The 14,840-nt window shown below is 43.3% G+C and overlaps 1 protein-coding gene across 5 annotated transcripts in view; it reads right to left on the reverse strand.

Moving 5' to 3' along the window:
• Positions 1 to 868: 868 nt before the first annotated feature.
• The window catches only part of FLI1 (Fli-1 proto-oncogene, ETS transcription factor), a 95,267-nt gene continuing 81,295 nt past the window's right edge, over positions 869 to 14,840 (reverse strand). For 4 of the 5 annotated variants that reach the window (XM_067310000.1, XM_013961598.2, XM_013961597.2 and 1 more), the window contains 4 exons: positions 7,278 to 7,343; positions 5,908 to 5,970; positions 4,543 to 4,590; positions 869 to 3,455 (listed from right to left, as the gene is read on the reverse strand). In XM_067310000.1, coding sequence (XP_067166101.1) covers positions 2,926 to 3,455; positions 4,543 to 4,590; positions 5,908 to 5,970; positions 7,278 to 7,343 — 707 coding nt within the window. In that variant the 3' untranslated portion in view covers positions 869 to 2,925. The remainder of the gene's footprint in view (positions 3,456 to 4,542; positions 4,591 to 5,907; positions 5,971 to 7,277; positions 7,344 to 14,840) is intronic. The other variant, XM_067309999.1, reaches the window with a different exon arrangement.

Raw genomic sequence — 14,840 nt, forward strand, 5'->3', positions numbered from 1 at the left:
TGAATGTATTATTGAAGGTAGCTGCTTTTCAGAGCAAAGGCTTGCTAATCAAGCCTATGACCGCTATTGTACTAGAAACTTAGCAACAAAAGGTTGTGTGTGGAGGAAGGAAATGGTGTACTTGTGCAGTTATGCATTTCTAAAGGTTTATCAAATCTGCAGAAAGATCAAGCTATCTCTCAGGACCACCGTGTGTCTGCAAAAATACAGGAAGTGCCTTTGCCTGACCTTTATACACAATCAGAAGATTCCCTGGCAGGGCTTGTTTGTGCAGCCTCTTACTTGTCTCAGGAATGCTTTGGAGCACTGGCCTTCCCTGGGCTTTGGGGATAGGTGAGAAACATGAGCAGACAGGCAGCCTGGTACTATATGTCGCATTGCATATGCATCCTGTCACTGACTTGCTGAGGACCCTAAAGAGTGAAAAATCAGAGAGATGTTGGTTAGCTCAGCTGCGGCTGAGGGAGGCTGCGTGTGCTGGCACTCAGCACGGGGCCGTCCCTAGTGCCGGAGCGCCGGGCAAGGATCTGCCTCCAGCTCGGCCACTGTCCCTGTGCAAGACGCTTCACCTCCCCGAGGTTCAGCTACTCTATCACTTCTTTTTCTCTCTCTCTCCACATGGACAATAGATGGGTTTCCGATTTAGACATTTCAGTTAAGTACCTAAATAGGCCTGATAAACGCAGGCTCCAGCGACATAAGTTTCCTGCAATAAGAGGTTGATATTATTTTATAGTGATGATGATGGTCACTGCTACTACTGTGGAGATTCTCTGTTTTCCTTTTAGCTAAATTTAATTTAGATGCAAAGTTCATGTTTTATCTGCAAGTATGAGAGGGGAGGGAGAGAGTGGGACAATATGATGCCTCAGAGAAGAAAACCACCATTTATTTTGTCACATTTTTTTACATCATTCTCCTTATACAACAGTTTAATTGTAACACTTAACACATTTTTTTAAAAAACACCAAGGTTACTTGCAAAATTATATATACTTTAATATCCAAAAAGTACATTGCATATATATAGTAGCAAAAGCCCCATTTCCATGGGTAATTTCTTTATACTTCTTAAACTTTGCGATTATTGCAGTAATGTTACTTATAAACATCCCAAAAGCACTAAGACCTAAACTGATTAGCTTGATCTTATTTTTCCTTTTTGTTAAATAATGGCATCAGTGCTTCTGTTTAAAGTTATGAGCAGACTATAATGTTCTGGTTTTAGGCTCTCGTCCTGCAATCGGATGCACACAGACCAAATCTTGCACCCACACAGAGTCCCAGAGGTTGTGTCTAGACTAGACGTTTGTGATCCTGTTAATCGGTTGCCAGCTAATACAAGTTAGCTAATAGATTGTACATGTAAGTCTAATCCGCCCCCCCCCCCAGTAGACATCTGTTCTAAAACGCAAATGCTTGTGGTTTACCCTTCTGTTTATGGCACCAAACTGCCATTTGCGGATCATCAAATTAACATCTGCAAAATTAGATGGCTGAATACTTTAAAATGTTTAAAATTTAAGTGAAAACCCTCAGCAAAAGTTTTCAGAAGATGTGTGAGAAGTATTTGAGAATTTCTTTAAGTGGACAAGATATTTCCAAAGTTTAAGATTTGATGAAAAATAATCATAAAATATTGAAAAAGTTGCTTCAAATGTTGATGCATGTTTTCAATCAGCTTTAATACAAACATGTTAGCTAAATGAAGTTAATTTGCAGACAATTTTGATAGGCTAATACAAGAGAAATCTCTACTCTAGACAAACCCAGGGAAGCCTGGAAGGTTTCTGGCTAGTTTGGGGGTCAGTTAGGGATCCAATTGCAGCACTGAGGCTATCTCCAACAGATACATTACTCATGTCTTTTTTTTTTAATTTTTTTTTAGTAAAAAGTACAAAGCTACAGCCCAAATGTACAGATTGAAAAGATGTACAAATTACATTAAAAAACAAAAACAACCCACAAACAACTGAGCTGATAGTAGAAAAACAAACCTGCATTTGTGACCGAGGTCAACTCGTTTTATTTAATCTTTCTTTTAATACTGTGAGATATAGGGAAAAATAACTCTGCATAACTTATACAGTAATTTGCCTTCTGATTTGTTGACCCTTTGGATGACGGTCTGACAAACGCACAGCGTTCGCGAATCGGTAGCATTTAGCGATCCCTAAGACTCTGGCAGAGCTCAAGGGCCTGCTGTCATTTATTTTACTTTACTTTTGCTTTCAAGAAATGTCTGTGCTTGACATTAGGTTACTTTATTTTGTTCTGGTCTCTGATGTTTCTGGAGTTAATACACAGTCTAATGAAGTTGTACAGTCTAGAAAAGTTCCTTCAATGCCCTTTACTTCTTAAAATATACATGTACATATATATATATATATGAATATATATATATTTAATTTCCAGTTGGGTGAAACCCCTCATTTGCCTTAAAGCTAAGATTCCAGTTGCGGTCCCCTGCAGCCCAAGGTCCTCCTGACTTAATGGTCAAATTGCCTACCCTCTCCAAAGCGAGAAAAAAACCCACATAGTCATCTTTTCCTACGACCCACAGTTGGATCTATGTCTTCTAAAAAGCCTTTGAATTCTTAAAAATTTCTGTGATCAAAATGCTAATCATCATTCCAAGTTGTGGTGAACAATCTTCATAGTCAATTCCTACAGAGGACATAAGCATTAAAACCCAAAGAAAATGCAGAGTACTGGCCCAAAGAAGCATCCATCTCTCAGTTCAAGACACAAGAGGCAAAGTTACAAAAGTAAAAGGTTTGATCCAGGAATAACCAATATCCAGTTTTAACTGTCCCCCAGAAAGGCCACAATTATCCATTAAGGGTCCCAGAAAAAAAAAAAAAATCCCAGAAGTAAAGAAAGTGTCCAACCAGACTGATAAAGGCCACTTGAAGATAAAAGCATCTAGTAATAGCTGCCCAAGTGTGGTGATACGTGGGCGTTGGGATGGCGAGGGACATTGGGGTTTGGATAAATGCTTCCAGTAGGGGAGGTCCAATAAGGTGAGGCTGCTCCAAAGAAACTGGATGATGTGACAGGCATAGAGGAAGGGTGCGGGGGTACAAAGTTCACTTTCTGCTGATGGGCATGGTAGGAAGGCATGTAGGTGATATCTGATGGATACTTGTACATTGAAGATTCAGTGGGATGAGGCTGAAGAGCCTGGGCAATGCCATGAAAGTCAAATTTGTAGGCATACCTTTTGCCATGCACTTTGGTCATAATGTTCTTATCATAGTAGTATCGGAGGGCTCGGCTCAGCTTGTCATAATTCATGTTGGGCTTGCTTTTGCGTTCTCCCCAGCGCCGTGCCACTTCATCAGGGTCCGTCATCTTGAATTCCCCATTGGTCCCTTCCCACGTGATACAGCTAGCATTGGAACTGTCCGACAGCAACTCGAGGAGGAACTGCCACAGCTGGATCTGCCCGCTCCCTGCAAGGAGCAAGCCAAAAAGGAAAGGAAATGACATTGTGTTTCCTGCTTAAAAGCAAAGACAAAGGCAGGAAACAGAAGGACTATCTCGATCTTTACTGGGAACTACTCCTTCAAGCCTTCGCAACTCTTACGTAGGAATGGATAAACTATTCCCAGCAAACAAGTTAGTCAACCCTTTGTTCTGTTTATGAGTTTGAGGTCAGATTAGATTTCATAATGGTCGCCTTTGGCCTTAAAAATCGTTGGGCTATTCATAAACAGACGTTTTCCGAGCATACTGTTCTCCAAAATTTTTCACTGAATGGTTGACATAGTATATTTTAACTCTTGATTGCTTACTGTTTGCCATGGATATTGTCTTGGATACCTACAGTTTCCTTTCCAGTTGATCTGAGTTACATAAGATTATTTCTTCCCCAGACTAGGTGACTCCTAGTTTTATTCCGTGTGTTTATACTAACAGCAAAGATAAAGAACCTTATGAGGATGCTTCCTCACAAGCATTCAATCCCATTCCAGCATAAGCAGATAGATTTGCCATCAATATCATTACAAAGTGCCTGCAGTTGTCATCCTCTAATGATGTAGTCCAGCTTTTTGAATATCCATGACTGCTCCTGATCAGTATACTAGTTTGTTTAGTTCAAGTAAGATTTATTCAAAGTCTTTTCCACAAAAGTCAGGGACAGTCATTCTGCTGTGACTTTCAGAGAGGTTTTGTGCCCTCCCTTGTGTTAATCCTTAGCAGATATTGGAGAACTAACCTACACTGCAAATCTGAGAGACGTGAATTCAAGTTCTGTATAAGGCTGTCGTTAGGGAATGCTAGTTTTGGGTAAATGCCTTCAGGAAGGTGATTTTGTTCAGGTAAAGATGATGTTGCACCACTTTCCTCACTTTACTGTAAGGATTTTTTTGAAAGCAGTTGTGAGACCACAACTACTAAAATCAATGGCCCTGACAGCTTACCCAAATAGGAGAGGACAACAGCTACTCATCCAGTACCATCTGGAGTGGTAGATAACAAGAAAGCTAACTCCTCTGCTAACAGAGGAGTGCCTTCAAAATGGTGGTCTGAACTCACCTGGATTGGCGAGACGGCTACTAGTGGGCCCCAGGATTTGATAGGGATCTAAAATAATCATAAAAGAACAAAAGCTATTTTAACAAATGTTTTATCGAAAAAGAAACAAAACTTCATTATTATTTATTCTAAAAACCTAAAAAAATGTCACTTTCTTTCTTTACTTGTACAGCCTCTTTTTCTAGCATTAGGGGTCTGGAGCAGTCCTGGTGTGTTCCTTATTTCTTTTTAAGTAAACAACCACCAATTATTTATGGAATCCAGAATGGCACAGTGGTTCTGGCACTGGTTTCAGAGCAGCCCATTTTCAAAGATCACAATCTCTTTTGGACATACCCTACACATTTTGTGTGACAACAAGAATGTTCAGTTGCATGAAAAAAAACATGTGTGAGAGTATAGCAGTAACAAATCGGAAGCAAATATATTCCTCCTAATAAAAAGAGCTCAACAGCAGATGGGATTTTCAAATTCACTTGTTAACAATTCAGTTTGGTATCCACTAAGGTCAATGAAATGCTTGCCCAGCTCTCCCTCATTGAAGCAAACAGAGCATCAGACAAATGAGGGTAACAGGAGTTTTATCACTGGCTCCAATGAGGCTGAGTGTTTCTTGAAAACCCCACAATGCATTTACTAGGAGTGAATTCCTTCTCTTTTTGTGGGGCCTCTGCAGCCCTAATCTCTACCCTTCTATTTGCTTCTCTCTGTTTTTGGTGATTTGGATCTATAGCATTTGCTCGTGGATTGAATTGATGCCAAAAGAACCAACTCCCTAAAAAAGGAAAAAAAAAAAGATAGAAAGCAGCTGTGCAAAGCAGGGAAGGTGGTATTTAGCTTTTCAAAAGCCCCTTGGCAAACTAGCAGGAAACATGACTGCTTGCTGTCCAGCAGGGTTTGCTTTTCTTATTTGGACTGCTTTGACGCTGGGGAAGCCCTATCGATTCTGTTTGGAGATACTTCCATTGAACACTGTTGCAACAGAGGTTCGGAGGTAACGAGCAGACACGCCACCACGGCAGCAAGAACAACTCCGTGCCCCGAACTGCGTCAAGATCTCTTACACTGCATGTTGTGAGGCTTCAAAGGAGATGCTAAAGCAACTGATGCGAGGCACTGCGTGCAACTCAGCTGAAACAAGGATGTTTCTTTTGAATGGGGAAGGACAATGGGGTAAAACAGAAACGGTTTGGAACAACTGCTGTCACCACTTGGTCATATTTGACTCATTATTCTGAGACTTCCCTGTATGGCTCTGCCGTTTGTCCTATGCTCATGATTTTTGCTGTTTGACATGTTTACTCTCCCAGTCTAGTACAAATATAATTACTTAGCAAATGCAGTGGGGACACAACCAACAGTTACCTGGTTGGGGCCGTTGCTGTTCTGTTGTCTTATTCACATTTTGCGTCCCTGCAACAGGAGGGCCTGTAAAAACAGGGAAAGATTTTATATGTACAGGAACAGAAGAGAAGGAATGAACAGAGAACAATATACATACAACACAAACCAAACAGGAATAATACAGAGATTGGGATAGGAAATGTTTTCTCATCCTAAAAGCTGATATTTTTGAGATTTCACTGGATAATTATTAAAAATCTCATTATAATGTGAAAAAGTATGCAGTCTAGGCAAAGAAAAATATTACGTAGATGTTTTATTCATTTTCCATCTTTTGTTATAACATAATGTACATCCTAATTTACATCCATGTTTTTGTATAAATTTTGACCTTCTTCCATGTTGGAACGTTTTTCAGTATCTTTTAGAAATGGGAAAAAAAATTTAATCAACCCTTTTATGCAAAAACTTGTTTTTATCAAATCAAACATTTAACTGAAAATACCATGGCCATTTCTATAAATCAGGTCAATGTTGACATCTGCTCCTCCTAGTCATATAATTCCTGATAGCAGAAAACTGGAACTCAAGGAATAGTCTTCACATTCAGAGTGCACATAGTTCAAAAAGCTGCAAAGCGAATGAAATATAATCTGACCGCCAGGTTCTGCCACATTTATTCAAACCCTGTAGTATCTGGCTGAGAGTCAAATGTGCCCATCTTGCCCTGCTGTACAGGGATATGCCCCAGCAGTGGAAGTAGGGGAGAGTATGGCCTGATACCAGCTGCTTATGTTAACTAAATACAATCTCTAGGGGCAGGGAACTGATATTTCTAAGGAGAAGTCAGCCCATGACCCAGAGTGTATTGTGAACTCAGGGACACAATAATAAAACAAAAAAACTGTTGCATGACTAGGGGCTCTTTCATGTGATAATCTCAAAGTGACTTAGTTATTAAGGGCCTGCTAGACTTCATATGTAGGATCTTACTTTCTCAAAAGTAGTAAGAAACCCACAGAATCTGCCCACGCTGTCTATATCTGTCCCCTAAAAAATTACACCTCAATACAGGCTGGTGGATAACATGGAGTCGACCTTTGTATGGAGTATCCAGTCCTGGCCCCTTAATCAAATCCTGGAAGTGGTAGTGGTTTGTTCCATTGTAACAATTGCTATCATCTTCAATACGTGATTCAGTTGTAAAAGGATTTGTGTAGATTTTTTTTTTTCTTTTCGTAATATAATTCTCTCTCTTTTATCTTACTGACTGTCCCCAAGTCTTCCACCATTCTGGTGCTCATAACACAAGCCAGCCAAGCACATCTTCTCCCATGGTCTCATTTTGATCTTTTATTACAGAATTTGTGATTCCCGTTGGGACAACTTACTTTTGGTGAGGCCAGAATTCATATTACTGCCCCATCCTGTTCTCCTGACTGCATCATAGGAGGGATCTAATGACAAAAGAGAACAGGCACAGAGGGGTTGAAATCAACTCTTCCCAGACAAACTTGCAAGAATCTAGCTTTGTTTCTTGGTCCCCCCAGCTTGGTATTATACATATACCAGTGTTTTTCCTCTCCCGTATGTCCTATGCTCCCTCGGCCTTCTTACAAAGGCAAGGCCCTGTTGAACATGCTGCAAACACAGTGGTTTGGGACTTGTTTCCAGCATGACCCAAATCACACACCTTTGTGGCTAGGCTGGGCTCCCTCAGGCTTTCCTCCTGCTAGAGGTGACCTTGCTAGCCAGGAGCCCTTGCAGCAAGGGCCCGCGGGCGTTTTGGGCAGAGTCTGGCACTTCTAGATCAGTGAAAAACCAGTCATTAGTCAATGGAGCTGAGAGCACAACTCATCTTGCCCCAAAGCAGCCCCTGTGCGCAAGGCCCTCCCGGCCGCGCCGCCGGGCAGGGGCGGCAGGCGGGCCACTGCCCGCGGCCGCAGAGCTCCCCGCAGAAAGCTCCACGGGCACTTGCGCATTCCTCCGGCTCTGGGAAAGCCACTTCAGCTTTGAAATTACAGCCTTTCAGTCATCGGCACAGAAAGGAAAACAGAGGGGAGGGGAGGGAAAGAGAGGGAGAGAAAGAGGAGGAGGGAAGAGAGGGGAAAGGGGAAAAAAGAGCTCATTTAATGCGCCTGTTTTTATTTTTATTTTACTTTTTATTTGTGTATATATACTTTTTTTTTTTTACTAGAAACCACAAACCCCGCTGCAAATAGATCAGACTGAAAAACAAACCGCTACGGTTTCAGCCTGGTACAAAGAGCGCGCGGGGCCATCTCCGCAGAGGGAAGGGGGGCTGCGGCGGCCGCCCCGGGCACGCCGGCCCCGGAAGGGAACCGGTCCCCGCTCCCATTGCCGGCCCTGGGAGCCGAGCCGGACGCTGGCTCGCAGCCTAGCACTGCCGGGGAACGCTGTGCCCAAGCTCAGGCCTCAGCAGTTGCCATCGCTGTAAATAAGCAAAGCTGTTATTTGCCTGAGTGGCATTTTTCCTTGCTGGGAACCCGTCGTGCAAACGCTGCCGCACCCGAGCGCGCCCAGGGCTTGCGCTGCTGCTGGCTGAGATCAGCACCGAACGGACGAGGCCTCAAGTAACCGCTGGCTTTTCCCATGTCCCCTTTGCAGCCAGTCTCTGACTTTCATTTCTCCCCTGGGACGTCTTTCAGAAGTATTACAACTAGAGCTATTAGAGAAATGTTTTGGGAAGTATTTTAAGGAAAAAAAACAAAAACAAAACAGAGTTCTGAATTGAGAGAGAAAGATGAAACCTCAGAGATTTCCACAGATCAAGAAGCTGATGTACATTCTGGGCTATCTCAATCAAAAATAGTTTTACCATTATGTAATTTTAAAGCAAAATGTCGTTTACATGGTGATCCTTTGTTAAAAGTAAAGATAGCAATTAATTTTCCAACAGAAAAACTCTTTTCAGATTGAGGGGGAAAAAATCCTTTCTAAAAAGTAGCAGGATTAACTTTGATAATTTTCATTTTTCTCTGATTTTTTTTTTTTGGGGGGGGGGGTAGGGGGGGTCAGAAAATAGACCAGAGCGAATCAGCTGCTACAAATGGGTTGGTTGATTCAGATGCATCAGTATGTTTTGAGTAAACAAATAGGCCATCATCTGGATAGATGATCATCATCCTCCTCCTCCAGATGGAGAAACTTTGGCACAGGGGAGAACTCTACTTTGCTCACAGTGTCACAGAGAAAGAGTGTAAAATGCATCTCCTGAGGGTTTTCTTTACTATTAAGTGACACTATTACAATCAGATGTGCTGGCCGGGTGTATATTGCTGTGGCTGCTTGGGCTTTAAAGGAGCAAGGCTTGGTCCTCCAGATGCATTTGGCTAAGCCTGTCCAAAATTATGTTCAAGTCATGAATCGTTCAAAAGCTCCCTGAATGGGTTGCCTTGTAGCGTACATTTTAGGTCTTAAAATGTCAGGTTAGAAGGATGGTATGCATGTGACTCAGCCCAGATTTAATCCAGGTTTAATGCACCTCAGATGAGCCCCTTTGCCTCACTTTTCCGCATATAGAATGGATGAATGGTCCTTCTCTATCCCACTGGAGTGTGGGCATATATATGGGCAGCCACAGTTGTCCTGTTATGATGAGACCTAGCTATGAGTATGATTTTGCAACGGTAAGAAGGGTTAAGCAAGACATTCAGCAATGCAGGCACTGCTATTGAAACAGCATGTTCACTCAGCTAGTGCAAGCTTCTCTTCTCTCTCTCTCTCTCTCTTACAAAAAATCAAATCCACTAAGCTATTTTTGTTTTGTTTTCACAAAAATTTGTGCAACGTGAAAGAACCACATCAGCCCTCCCGGCTTCCAGGCCCAGACTCTAAAGCTGAACGTGTTTAAAACAAAATGGAAAAGGCAGGGCCAGGGAACCTATCCAGAGACTCAAGTTTCTGCAAAAACAATATCGTTCTCAGGACCTGACGCCCAGTGGCTCAAAGAGATTCTACAGAACTCCAGCCAGACGGTTAGTTACAGGGAGAGTCTTATCTGTCATTAAAACCATTTCGATTTTACACCAAAACTTGCCGAGCTATGGAAATTCAATTAAAAGATTTGGACTGAGGTCCTCTTCTGGTGTAAATCAGCAAATAGCTACAGTGAAGTCAGGGGCCAATTTATACTAGCTAAGGATCAGGTCCCTAAGTCTGTTTTAGACTTAAAAGGCCCAGTGGAACAACAGTCCTATGACAAATGTGTGTTCAATACAAAATGGAATTAAAGAGCACAAAATAAATCATAGATGCTTTCAAGAAATGTCATTCTGCAGCTGTCTGGTTTATGTCCAGAAATTCCCCAGAATGAATGCATACTCTATTATGAGTAAGGTAAAGGATATTAATAATGCTTTGCACTTTCACAGCACCTTTCAACTAAAGGATCTCACAGCTTTGCAAACATTCACACTCACAGTGCGCCTGGGAAGAAGGTTAAATATCATTTTATTTATTTACTTGCATAAATGCACTTTCCTAAGGCTTTAGCTGCCTTTTCCAGATGAAGTGCCTTTCCCAGAAGTCAGACTGTGTGGAACAGACCATGTAGCACTGCTCTCTGGACCTCCTCTAACCTTTTTCTGTACTTTCTCACTCCGGGTCTCACCTCAGCTCCTATGCTGCCACCCGTGATGCTCTTTGGACTTTCTCATCCTCTGCCGTGTGCCTCCTCTTTCAAGCCTATTGATTCCCATGGAATCAGATGTAAATGTGAAATAATGCAACTGCTAGGCTATGCAGAAGGCTAGCAAAAGGCTCAGAGCATCTCAAAATCCCTGAAATCCAGACTGGGCCTTAGGCAGATTGTCCTATGAAGTTCCGGAGATGAGCTATACTATCCGTATCTCCGGAGTTTCTTCTTGTCAGACTGTCTGGTGCAACAAAGGAGGGCCATAATGTGAGGAAGAAGCTGATGAGTGTGCTCCAGGGATCCCCTTGATGAGTGTGTGGGACATGGAGGAGGAGAAAGGCTGCACATTATACTTGCATAAGTGTAGGAGGCACGTCATTGCAGTCAGGAAGATAAGGCAGGCTCCGCTGAACCACAGACCCACCTTTACACTTCCTCCCTCCCCGTCTCCTTTTTTCTCATCTCACAGCTTGAATATTAGTTTGCTCTTGTTCCCAAAACCTCTGGATCGTACTTGGCCTAAATAGCCTAATAAGCCCAAATATTATGGTGGGCTAGGGACAAATGGACAGTCACCCACAGGCCTATTTTCTAGGAAACCAGATTTAAAATCCCCACACAGATGTCCACGCCACAATGAAAACCTTCCCAGATGCCTCTCAGTCCTTTAAGCTTGAGCGCAGTCCCATGAACAAGACATTAGGGAAGCTGTGTTTAAGATATGATGTATTAGAGAGTAAATCCTCTCTCAAAAGCTTTAAAAAGTTTTTTTTTTTAATTAATAAATGGTCTTTTATAAATCTTAAAGCTTGGGGTGGGGAGAGAGATGCGAGGAGGGTTCAGCTGAACAATAGGCTCACAGTGCCTGGCCTTCCTGAGCTGCTCAGTGAGTGCTGACAGCCCCTTCATCCTGCTCCCTCCCGGGGAACCTTATTCAGTCAAACCAGATTCAGACACAAGTTCGTGCTGCTAGCCCTGATAAGGCTTTCCAGGGGAAGGACGGGCACTGGGCCTTTGATGCTTTTCAGGCCTCCTCGCTCTAGGATCGATACAGTGGGGCTGGCTCATGTGTGGACTAAACACTTAAAAGGCGCTAGAGGAAGATCTTATCCAAAATACTATCTCTATTGGTGTAGCAGCCCCTAATCCCCAGCCAGGTTGGGAAGGAAGAACATGGCATATTGCAATCGCTGGCAACAGCGGCAGCTCTTTGCAGCCAAGCACCATCCGCACTATGAACTGCTGGAGCTCACTGTCAAGGTGGGGAATGACTGGTCTGAACACTGGCTACCCTGTCAGACCCGGGAGCAGTGTCACATGGGGGTTAACGCCGTAGCCAGGGGACTGCGTGTCCAAACTGAACAGGGTCCTGAAATGTCATACTCTCTGTAACACGGCGGTGTCCAGATGCTGAGCTATGCCTGAGCAAATACTATCCCCATCACGTTTCCCATGCGAGGAGCCCTGGGAGGTATTAGAGAGGCATCCAAGAAGTGCTAGAAATCACACTGTCACACAACAGGCCAAATCCCAATGGGGGACTGCAGAGCTGAGCATGCTTGAAATCTCCCAGCAAGCCTTCATCCCCTGAGATGGGATTCCTTCCCGGAGACAACTTTTATAGAAGTTGTCTGGGAATACATGTATGCAGCAAACTCACCGGGGCATCTAGGTTCCCCAGCGTGGTAGGTGCTAAGCAATAGAAAGAGGCCCCCAATTCCTGCCTAATGGAGCTGATACATCCAAAGAGATTAGTCAGCCAAAAGATGGAGTGGGATAAGAGCTAAGCTGACTTGTCTTAAATCATAGCGGCAGAGCTAGGAAGAAAATAAATGCAAGTCTCCCAAGTCCCAGGGGATCGTCTAACAGCTTACTTGTACTGCCTCTGTTTTCCTTTGAGATATGCTGGCAGCCTCTGGCCAAGTCTGTCATGTTGTCTCAGCTGAATAATAAAAATGGTAATAACTATAGTCATTTTGTCATCTTCTTTTGGATTCTTACCATGAGATCTTGAGGTGCTTTACAAAGAAAACCCAGTTTACCTTATTAAAAGAACCTGAAATACAGAAGGAATTGCTCCTGAATACCTTGTCTTATCTATTCTGAAAGACCACGGGGTCAACAGCTATAGTGGTTTAGGAAATGCAGGTACCTTATTTCCAGACAGGACTGGGCCATACAGATTTTGGTGATGGAAATCAGGGGAAGGAGAAGGCTGAAAATTTGAAATGGGCAATGGGATCTATGGGATTCTTCATGCAGAACACATTGTGGTTTGTGCAATGAGTCCTTCTGCTTCAGAAGGAAGAAAGATCCTGGCTTGGTGGCTGGAATTTAAATTAGTTTCTCTAAATGGGGAAAGCAGAACCAGGTGTCCTAGGGGAGCCAGACTTGTGATTAATCTAAGTGGTCACTTGGGGTCTATTTTGTGGCAAGTAGTTTAGAGAGAGAGAGAAAGGAGGGCATAGGGCCTCGCTGCTTTTCCTCACGAAGTGGGGTTGTGTGTAGTGGCTAGCATTGGCACTATTTGGGTATTTTGGAAAAGTCCCAGCGTAGGCACATGGGAACAAAAAACACTAGTGCTGCAAACCAAACATATAAGCGAGGCCTGCCAAGCTTCCAAGCGTCCAGCCCTCGCGCTCCCGTCATTTAACCTCCTGGAGTTCACATTGAAGAGGTGGGGTTGGGTTTAAAGCCAACTGGAGAGCAGAATCCCAGACTGTGGGTTTCTGGAGGGGTAAGAAAGCCAAAGACACCTCCGACTCCTCCTAGAAACATTAGATGCTTTGTTTTAAATGACGGCAGCAAACATAAAGATTATAGTCTCTTCCCAGGCCTGACTCAAAGGGTAGGTGCCAAATGCTCAGTCCATACAGAACTGGAGAGCAGAATGGGATGTGAAGAGTCCTATGGCCTGGTTAAAACTGCTGTAAGAGATGGTTCACACCAGCCACTAATTCACTTCTCATAAGATTAGCCCCATGGCATGCCCAGGTATGAGTTATTATGAGCTACGGTTGTCCAAACTGTGTTCACTGTCCTGGAATCGCACCCACAATACTGATTATCTTGCAGTGAATTACTTTTCAAATTACTATTTCTGCTAGTTATAATAATCTCCTAGAATGTAGTCCATATGTCGTGCTGTACCTCATTCACAACCAGCATTACTATGATTATTCTAATGATTTTGTAAGACTTTCCAGTACCCTCAAGCCCCTGCTTCAAGCCCACAATGTCCTGCTCCTTGTGCTAAAGAAAGCTATCATTAACATCAGCAGTATAGGGATCAGATGTAGAATTAAGTAATTCTAAGTGTCTCCAGTAAACACTTTGCACTGGCTGAGTGCAAAAATAACTGTAAGCTACATCCACTTCAGTGTATCTGTTTTACTGCCACATTATCATATGATTTGTTTACTTTGCAATTTAAAAAAAAAACATATTTATCATCAAACATCTCTACATTGCTACCGATCTGTTTTACAGATGACGAACTGACACACAGCGATCAAAGTCCAGGCTTGTAACACACACTCATTTTTTGAATCAAAGTCAACTCGAACAGAGTGAAAAGGGCCTAAGTAACTTGCTGGATTTACAGGAGAAATCTGTGGCAGAGCATGGAAGTGAGGAACAGCTTTAACGTGCTGACCACTGTGGAGGTGGCTGAGAGCCCTGGGTCTGCATTGCTGTGCCTATGGAAAGGCAAAACATAGCTATCAAACGTTTCCAGTTTAACTCCTATTCTAGATCCAGTTTGGGGTTAAAGTACCGTGATTCAAGCCCACTTATAATTTCCAGCATCAGCCAGGATCTGCAGTTTAATGATGTGCATGCACAAAACTAGAATTCGGGATTTTCAGAGGGGATTCATTCGGCTTGCGCAGCCAGGGGCATGCTTAGGGCATCGCAGATCCCTTCCACAGCAGGTCACTCCTGCTCGTGATCGCTGATCCCTCTCCCTCATCGGGCATAACCTGGCAGGGTGACACGGAGGAGCTGCTTGCTCCATGTGGCCGTTCCAGAGCCTGCAGCGCTGCTCCCCCACTCAGAGGAGTGATCCTGCCTCCAAACCTTGGAGTCGCTCCCTATTTGCTTTGGGCCGTAGGCGACAGCCCCCAGTTGTGAGAGTGTGGCTAGAAAAACATCCCAGAGCCGTGCAGCGGTGGAACTTCCTGATTCATGTCTGAGTTACCCTGTGCAAAGCTTACAAAGACACATTATGAAGAAAAGGAGGAAGTACTGAGAGGGTTTTTTTGTTGCTTTTTTTAATATCGGCAGCAGAAGTCCCAAT

The sequence above is a fragment of the Apteryx mantelli genome, chromosome 23, assembly GCF_036417845.1.
Source record: "Apteryx mantelli isolate bAptMan1 chromosome 23, bAptMan1.hap1, whole genome shotgun sequence".
Classification (NCBI taxonomy): domain Eukaryota; kingdom Metazoa; phylum Chordata; class Aves; order Apterygiformes; family Apterygidae; genus Apteryx; species Apteryx mantelli.